The 9,737-nt window shown below is 33.2% G+C and overlaps 2 protein-coding genes across 3 annotated transcripts; both read right to left on the reverse strand.

Moving 5' to 3' along the window:
* Positions 1 to 53: 53 nt before the first annotated feature.
* On the reverse strand, positions 54 to 4,281 carry LOC112904003 (putative fatty acyl-CoA reductase CG5065). Of its 2 annotated transcripts, none has more exons than XM_025981714.1 (5): positions 4,062 to 4,281; positions 2,395 to 2,743; positions 2,112 to 2,269; positions 1,951 to 2,041; positions 54 to 838 (listed from the first exon to the last, which is right to left on the reverse strand). In XM_025981714.1, exons 2-5 carry the CDS (start codon positions 2,731 to 2,733, stop codon positions 656 to 658), a joined length of 771 nt encoding a protein of 256 aa, XP_025837499.1. In that variant the 5' UTR covers positions 2,734 to 2,743; positions 4,062 to 4,281; the 3' UTR covers positions 54 to 655. The 2 variants fall into 2 exon arrangements, with proteins under 2 accessions (XP_025837499.1, XP_025837500.1); XM_025981715.1 differs by lacking the exon at positions 4,062 to 4,281 and adding an exon at positions 2,901 to 3,003.
* Positions 4,282 to 5,572: 1,291 nt separating this feature from the next.
* On the reverse strand, positions 5,573 to 7,914 carry LOC112906821. Its single transcript, XM_025981804.1, has 4 exons — positions 7,634 to 7,914; positions 7,307 to 7,319; positions 6,268 to 6,433; positions 5,573 to 5,871 (listed from the first exon to the last, which is right to left on the reverse strand). Exons 1-4 carry the CDS (start codon positions 7,817 to 7,819, stop codon positions 5,802 to 5,804), a joined length of 435 nt encoding a protein of 144 aa, XP_025837589.1. The 5' UTR covers positions 7,820 to 7,914; the 3' UTR covers positions 5,573 to 5,801.
* Positions 7,915 to 9,737: the final 1,823 nt, after the last annotated feature.

Raw genomic sequence — 9,737 nt, forward strand, 5'->3', positions numbered from 1 at the left:
ATTGCCTATTACACAAAAATACAAAGGTAGAAAACTTTGCATAACAAACAGTTTATAGATTAAAATATTATAATATCATCTGTGCAATGTGTATATTATAATAATGTAAATAAATTAAATACCAATAGGTATCTATTAGCGTACTTTTCGTCATCTGTAGGGAGCGGACGTCCTTAGCACGTTATTAGGGGTAATTTTCAACGTCGACTTAGGTGCAGCCCTTATATGTGCGAACGACGTCCGATCTCTAGTCATCAGATACATACGTAGCGAAAATTTTTTTTTCATCATTGCAATCCATGATTTCTTATAATACGCAGTATTATAAAGGGTAAATAATACTTTTGTTTTAACTACAGATATATCACACTTTGCAATAATTTACCTGCGCTTTTTTATCAGATCCTTAAAAAAAATACTAATTTTCGTCTTGTTTGTTTTGCTTTTACTCAAACTAATTTCATTTGAATTAAGGAATTTATTGTAATTGTCATTTTTTTTCCATGCAGTAAGACGTGCCACAGTAAAATTAGTTTAAATATGCTGTTAAATATAAAAATTGTTAATTCCAAGCGAATTAGTTACACATCAAATGCCTGCGTATAAAAAAAGTTGAAGCTCACTAGAAAGAATGCAAAAATCCAATATTACCGGATTAGTTAATTTTAANTAAATTATTACTTACGATTAATTTATCTGTTATTTCATCTAAAATATTTTCTGGAAGGGCATCGATACAGTTAAGAAGGGCTTCAGGGTCTCTAGTGGGGTTGTAAACGATTTCTTGGATATCGCGCTTGTCAGCGTTGCTGTACGCGGTAGATACATGAATGAAACACTAAAATAATTAATAATTTATTAGATAAAGAAAGTAAATAATTGTTGCAATTTATATGATTCATCGCGAGGTAGTTAAGGAAAGGTGTTTTTACAGTTTTTTTAAGGTAATTACGGGTACGTTTAATTACATAACTGCTACCTTTCAATAAATATGCTAATTATCGAGGTAGAAATGAACCCATTATTACCTGCGTGAAGTCGAATTAACGGATAAAAAAATAAAACAAATAATTTTGTTGAATGTTTAAATATGATAGGTATGCAAAATATTCGTATTTTGTTATCTGATTTTGCCTTTGCTTATTTCTATTCAAAAATTGAAACTTAAGTAACACAGCGTCTATAAAATAAATAGTTTTAAATAAGGCATTTTGATCTTCTGTTTTATCTAACTCATGTTCGTGGAGAGGTTCATGGTTGCAACCACTACTATTAGTGATTGTTTATTGTTATTATTCCGTACTTAATAAAACACAAACAGTTCGCCACACGTCATTAGAAAGCTGCATATGTATATAAAAATTGGAAATAGGCGCTCTAGATTTTCACAGCCAACGCGGATATATGTGTAGGTAAATCTAGAGCGAATTTATATGTACTGGTACATATGTGTAAAGTAGATGTATGAAGTAAATTACCTCATTAAGAATTTCTACAGGTATACGTATTAATCAACAACAGTAAAAAAATACCAGGATTAGAAACCTGTGCAGAACTAGTTTACTTTAATGTCATAAATGAGTTAAATATGCTCTGTTTCTATTGTTTTCTACAAAATACTCTCGAAAACAAAAACTTTTCTTTGTTTAATTCTTACGTCAGCAAAATAATTTATTATGATTTGACTGAAATGATACGACAAAAATTCTCATCAGTTGCTGTTAAGAATAGTGCGTAATATTTTCAAATATTTCTAACTCTATATTAATTAGAATTAACATTCTATCAGAATGTTACCAACAAAATATTTATACAAATTAGAGAATGTGAAACCTTATTGAATATTTATAGAAAACGTGTCTGGTATTTGCGGTAAAGTGTAAAAATTTATTTTTTGTTGCGTGACGCTAGTATACCATGAATGAATGAACGAAATAGATATATTTTTACCTTGAGGTTCCTCATGGCTTTGCATACGTCTAGAACCCTTTTTGTTGCAAGGGTGTTAAGTGTTAGGGCATCTTTCAGGTTTTCGTGAAATCTGAAATCGAAAAAGTTCCCGTGTTATTAGAATTTGAAAAAATGAAAAAACTTAGATCGTAGTCTTTTACCTGACGGTTGCTGCCGAATGGAAAACTAAATTGACTTGTTGAATTAGGGTGTTCCTGTCGTTAGCTGAAAGGCCTAACCCTGGTTGACTCATGTCTCCGGGAATGAGGTAGATTTTGGAAAATATTTCTGGATTTTTTTCCCGAATTCTGTCGAACACCTTTTGTAATAAAAGAATAAGAAAATTTAAACTAGATTTATACCAAAATTTATTTTTTTTGGAAGAGTAACTATAAAAAAGCCACCCTGCTATTTATTCAAAAATATCTACTGTCGTTTTCTTACCGGGTTTGCTATCAGTTCTTTGAGTCTTTGATCACCTTGGTTGCCCTTTTTGGGCCGCACCAACAGATAGACCTTGTCCAATTGGTAGCAAGTCCGCAGAAGTTTTTCCAGCAGTGCTTTGCCAACGAACCCGGTTCCTCCGGTGATGAAAATCGTTGTATCTTTATAAAATTCGGCAATGTTGTTCATCGAAACATCCTTCATACTGTTGTTGTTTATTTCTATGAAGGGTTGTTTCTTGTGTAACTGTTTCGGTGCACCCATTGTCTCTTCCAGGAAGATGTCCTCGATTGTAAGCGGTTTCGGTTCGGAAATTACGTCAGACCAAATCGGAGACATAATAGGGGGCCTGGGAACAAAAAAGGGGATTGACTAATTACTCAATCGATGCATAAATAATTTCATGTCTAAGAAGTGATTTTTTTATTGTTTTCAAAAAATTTTCGTGGTTTATTGATCGTTTTTGCTTCAAAAGTTAATAGGTAATTAAAAATTATCTTTATTACCTTGCTTAACTTTACAAGTAAAACTATAGGAAACGTTTTAGTAGGTTTCTTTTGCAAAATATACTTTGACTGTAAATAATTGTATATAAATAAAATATTTGTTGAATGACGTCTGTCACAACTTCAATATTTCTCTTGATAAATACTCGTATACAGGGTGTGTCGAATTGTTAGAGTAACTTATCTTGTCACAATTACTTACTTCAAACTACTGATGCATTCGTGGTGAATACTTTGTATTAAAAGCACGCACGTCAGAGGAATTAGGGAAACCGTTGACCATTATTAGTTTTCCGAGTAACGTAAAGCAAATAATTACATGGTGCACGGAAATCTATAGCGCCATTGTACTCGGGATCTTCGTAAATATTTGATCCGATACTTCACGAAATACAAAAGTCTATTAAATAACTTATTTGTAGTTTACGTTTGTTAGCGGATATCTCTGTAGATATCTATTATGCAATCAATAGGAATTGTTTTTGAAATGTACCTGTAGGGCGGTAGGTATGAAATGTTTCAATATTGTACACGCTTTTTGTGTACAGGATGTTTCGGACTTGTGAACAAAATTTGTGACCTCCCTGGGTCAAATTAAAAATGCTTAAACCTGGTACAATAAAATTTGTAATACAGAAAAAGATAGAAAAGGGAAATTCGTAGATCTGGGGAAAGCTTGTGACAATGTTAAATGGGAAAAGATGTTAATTGTACTTACTGGGATGATACAGAGTTTGAATAAAGAGCAACGTATAGAAATAAATATTAGGAAGAAGGGTTGGAGAAGCATTAACATACATGTAAGACGTGATTAATATTATTAAAAACATGACATTAGCATTGTTAGAAGGAGGAGTTAGAGATATCCTTAAAGGCGAGAAAGGTTACGGTAGGACACATTGTCAGACAAGAAGGGCTGTTGGTGATGATGAATTAACTTTTTATTTCTTTCTCGCAATATAATTAAAACTTTTTGTAGTTGGACGGGGGGGGGGGACGTTTGAATCGAGTAACCCCTCCCCCCTGCCGTGGCTACACCACTTTAAATGACGTAAATTTCGAAGCAATTGTAAGTAAAATTGAACAAATTAACGAAGAGTTGTCAAATTTAAATTCAATTATTATCGTCATATTGAATAGTAGTTAAGGGTAGGTACATACCATGTTTATTCTCTAAAATGTTGTATCCATTATGTTACAAAAATTTTTTTATTATCCTCTCTGGTCACTTATTTCTGCTATTAGCAATACGTGTTCTCGTTAGTAACTCGAACTGACAAAAGTGTGTCGCTACAATTCGATTCGTATTCAGGGGGCTAGATGTTCGCGTCGTGAAATACGTTGTCAGACTGATAAAACTGTTTAAGACAAAGGCTTACCGAGGCGTTTAATAATGTATAAAGTTCATTTAGAAAGTGCTAATAAGAAGGCAGTACCCAAAGGAAAAACCGCAACTATATAAATCTGCGGAACACCTCAAGGCAACACGTCGTGACACTTATAGGGTGATTGAAAATAAATACAGTGGGTGGTGCATATAGCGTTCCCCTAAAGACCGGCGATATTTTGATGTAAAAACCGGTGCAAATTTTTAAGATAAATTGAACCATCTTGTGTTAAGTATGTGGTCCATATTGGGGGTAGTAACTATTAATTTGATCGACTAGGATGTCGACGGGGAAGTACCCGCAATAAAACGACTGCTTCAAGGATTTGTAGCAATAAATATATATCCGAGTTTGTTGTCGTTATTACCGATATTTTAGCGTTGGCTAGAATAGTAAATTTGGGGGGCTTTTAGAATCTGACATTACATCAGAGTTGTGGTTATAACCGATGTTGTTATAACCAACTTCCACTGTATTGAGAACAGGATATTCTATATCTTGATGTAGTGATAAACAAAATTTTTTATTATTTTAACCCCGAAAATGGACACGATTCTCCTTAATCTTTAAATTTTATAGACCCCTTTTCGAGAAATTTAATTTACAGCTACTGCACACGCTGTGTTTGTAGGAGTGGTATGTAGTCCATATTGGGGGTAGCAACTATTAATTTGGTCGACGGGGAAGTACCCGCAACAAAACGACTGCTTCAATGATTTGTAGCAATAAAAATATAACTCACTATATCCGAGTTTTGTGTCGTTATTACCGATATTTTAGCGTTGGCTAGAATAGCAAATTTGGGGGGCTTTTAGAATCTGACATTACATCAGAGTTGTGGTTATAACCGATGTTGTTATAACCAACTTTCACTGTATTGAGAACAGGATATTTTATATATTGATGGTTAAGTAGTGACAAACAAAATTTTTTATTATTTTAACCTCGAAAATGGACACGATTCTCCTTAATCTTTAAATTTTATGGACCCATCTTTCAGAGTTTTAATTTACACGCTGTGTTTATAGGTGTGAGATGCTATTAAAAATCTAAAAACTCTACACTAAAAATTTTCATTTGTTTTACCCCGTTGACTTACCCCAGTAACACATTTTGAATCCCGTTGTAACGAACACACTTTCATAACACTGGTGTAGGTGTACTTTGTATGTATTTAAATATTTATTAAAATTGCTTACAGAAAAAACTTCGTACAATTACAAAATACAACAGAAGATAATAATAACTATCACTTGGTGAATTTTCCAAATAACTACCATTAACTTTGATATAAGCAGTAGTATTTATTTTATTATTAAATTTGTTTTGTGAAGTACAGTTACACAACGAAAAAAAGGACATAATACATACATGTATATACAAGAATAATAAAAAAAATGCAAATGCGATCCCTAATAAGAGTGATAAATTAAAAAAATAATAGTAAGGACGTATGAGGAAGTCGAATTAATGTTGTCTTTTTTAATGAGAAAGAATACTGACAAATAATGTACTACCATAGTGCCAATCTCAGGACAAAATACATGGAAACGGCCTGTAGTATTTTTCCTGCCCAGTACAATCTGAAAAAAAAATAGAAATATAAACTATTTATTAGGGATGATATTGTAGCTACAGGCACGGCAAAACGTTCACAGCATATAAAAAATATGCATTTATTTGTCGGCATTTTTCTGGTTCGATACACAGTCGATGCAATACTTTTTTGCATAAAATAAATTGACATTTTGTACAATTAATATATAGTATACATTAGTACGACGAATCTGTGACCTGATAAGTACGTTTTGTTACTGCTGTAGCTGTCGCCTTTTGTAGTGCACTGATCAGAGCACTGATACGTGAAGCGAAAGGTCCCGGGTTCGATTCCCGGCGAGGATGTGACAGCAGCAACAATTTTTCCTCAATAATTTGAGGTAATTCATAGTTCAGTTACAGTTAATTAAATCAATTCTTACCTGCTGAGTTTGGCTTTAGCTTGAGGGAGGGAACTTAAGTCGTCTTTGAGGATGTATTTCCTAATTCCCAGGAGGTAGTTTTTGACATAGGGGTCCCAGGAGAATCCACCTTCTGGTCGCATGTCGACCGTGAAGTCGGCGCCGTCTTCGCTGTTTTCAACTGCGTCTAACANTGTAGTTGTATTAAATCATGTCTCAAAATTCGCTGCTATCTTTCAGCCGTGGGTGAATATTGAAATGTATCCAAAAACACTTTAGAGACTAACCATCTCATTTTATTTATAAAATTTAAACAGTTTGACTAGTGCCAGCTGGTGTATCGCAAGAGGCAAATAAACTGGAACGTATGTTATTCACTACTTACCTGCATTTATCTACCTAACAAACTAATTTGTCTGATTATTGATCCTTTCTGTAACTTTGTCCTTGGTTGATATAACATTAACTGTAAAGGTATCTAGCTGGCGACTAGCGGGTCGATATTTTTACTCCGTTTTTTCCATTACTTTTTATTACAAAACAATCGACTGTCGTATTATATAGCTTTTCTATTATAATAATTACTATTATTGTAGCGCAAAGTCATTATTTTGGTTTGGAATAAGGAACGAGCTTTCCGATGCCGATGTTGATATTAATAACGAATGTGTTTAATTGTCCATTCGGTTTATATCGTCATTAAAAATTAGAAAAATAGTATCAATCAGTGCCGAAATAATAATAGAAAAAATATTTAAAGTTTTAAATTAGTTAAACATTGGGGGTGCTACTTTAATTATTTAAATTATTTTGGGTCAACGGTACAACTAATGAAAATAGTTGAATATTGTACTTATAGTAAAGTTAACTGAACAATTTGTTATGCATTGCGGTATTGTTCTAGAATTAATTGTTTATGCGAATTGAAGTGTTGCGAAAATCGTCTAGTTTTCGGCTTATTCAGGTCGTTTTAGAAAACTGAATAATAACTTGGAAAATGAAGGTTCTCAAACAGTTAATTTTTGTGCGATATTAAAATTATATTTAAATTTAATTATGCNTGATTCCATTCCCTAGAAGGAAAATAAAAAAAATAGTTACAGGGTGTTTTATTCGACCATTTTATGCAACAGCGTACTCTTCCATTTAAAGAACCTTGAACCTGAATACACCAACTTTTTCCTTAAGTCGTAAAGGACTTATAGGGAAAGTTGGTGTACCTAGAGGTGTAAGCCGACACAACACCCAATCTATAGTTTATATGACTGAAAACTAGAGGTGGAGTTGTAGCGAAATATTCTGTGTTGGGTCTGAATCCCCAATTGTTTCCCATAAGTACCATCATAGGGTACTCATATTATTCATTTATACGTTTTTCTTTACACACCTGCGGTTGTCTCGCTGCTTTCATTAAAGGCGTAAGTCCGGCCCTGTCCCGACTGTCAGGGTTGGCACCGAAAGTCAATAGAAGTTCTAGGTATTGCAGGTCGTTGATTAAATTTATTTCTGACCCGAAAAAGTACCGTTTGTTAGGGTCGGCTCCGTGTTCTAACAGGAGCCTGGCGATGTCCATGTGCTTGTTCCTTATCGCCAAGCGTAAGGGTTCGTCGCACAGGGTCGTCCTAGGGAATTCCTCGCCCGTATCTGGACGGTAGTCGACTTTGGCTCCAGATTCATTTTTTTGTTACGTATCTGTTTTCACTCGGTCAGAATCAGCTTTTCCGTTCGATTCCCATTTCTTAAATTGAAATTTATTTTCGGTAACTAGCCAAATTGATATCGATTGATATTGATTGTTTGATCTTTTGTGACACAATAATTTATGCATTAGACTTATTTTCAGACAGACCTACGTTAACTAAAAGATAACTGGATGTATGTACTTGTTTATATGCTTCTTGTTTTTGTTGTTTTTATATCAGCATTCAGAAAAATAATCAAATATGTTAATTCTTATAATTTCTATTTTTTGAATTCCATTTTCTTCAAATTTGAGTTGGTCAGTTAATTTATTTGTTAAATAAATGCCTGAAGATCTCTTTCTATATATTTCTTCGGAAAAATCAGCTGCAGTAATAATAATCAGAGGTTTTAAGCGAAATTATTACACTAGGCACGCATGGCAAACAGCAGTTATGGTAGGAAACGACAACACAAACTAAGTACTTATATTTCTGAGGTCGTCAGGGTTGTTAGCTGTGTTAGCAGCGGGATGAAAACAGTAAAAGCGATGTTTTCGGAACAAAAATTAAAAGGCTATACAGTAAAGCCGAAATTTCCCTTATTTTGAATCAATTATTCAGATTATTGCTACACTACCAATATACTTTATTATATATGTAAAAAAAAACGCTTACGTGTTTTATTAGAAGGCATGTATTCCAAATAATTTTTTGTTTTTTCTTTTTGGGAAGCGTGAAAACAATTTATTTATTTAACTATCACCATACTTGAAGATCATTCACTGCGATCGAGTAAACTGAAGCGATGTTGTTTCATCCGTATGTAGAATTATAGAAAGTTCGTCTAGAGAAAGTAACAGTCGGGTTATTTTGCGGCGAAGAAAGTGGAATATTGTTTTGTAACACTTTTTGAAGGCATTTGACCGAGAAAGGCAGTAGAAATTTCCTTTTTTTTTTACATAACAAAAAGTTGTAAACAAAATAGAATAATACGAAATTAGAACAAGATTAGAAGGGCGTCATCGCAGATACAAATGGAATTCTAGAAAAACATTGCTTTTGTTATGAAAATGGGGGTGAAATATATTTTCTGAGCACCCTGTAGGCACGTACACATTTAAACGCAGTTCGCTGTCTTTTTAATATTATTGTCATCCACGTTCTTGGTATGATCCTTGATATTGACCTATCGATTTGGTGGAATTTGCTCTTTGCCAACACGGTGAAGGTGATATATATATATATATTTTTTTTTTTGTGACCCCGAAATAGAAAACGACCATGTAAACAATGCCCGACTTTTACTAATCAGTGTTTGATTTTTTTTTTTAAATAATCAATGCATCAAATAAGTAGTATGCGTGATCCATGATTAACAAATGTCAGACCTGTTCTAATATTTTTCCTGTTGGTGCAAATTTTTTCATATTTTATCTTAAAATTTTCAGTTGTAAATAATTGTTAATTTAAATAAATTTCAGTTGTCTGCTACTTGTTTGGTGTGTGAAATGATAAAGTACAAAAAGGAAAACTTTGTCAAATTTAATATTTATATTTATTTTCATTTACACAAAAATACAAAGGTAGAAAACTTTGCATAACAAACAGTTTATAGATTAAAATATTATAATATCATCTGTGCAATGTGTATATTATAATAATGTAAATAAATTAAATACCAATAGGTATCTATTAGCGTACTTTTCGTCATCTGTAGGGAGCGGACGTCCTTAGCACGTTATTAGGGGTAATTTTCAACGTCGACCTAGGTGCAGCCCTTATATGTGCGAACGACGTCCGATCTCTAGT

Source organism: Agrilus planipennis, unplaced genomic scaffold (genome assembly GCF_000699045.2).
Source record: "Agrilus planipennis isolate EAB-ADULT unplaced genomic scaffold, Apla_2.0 scaffold42, whole genome shotgun sequence".
Lineage (NCBI taxonomy): Eukaryota > Metazoa > Arthropoda > Insecta > Coleoptera > Buprestidae > Agrilus > Agrilus planipennis.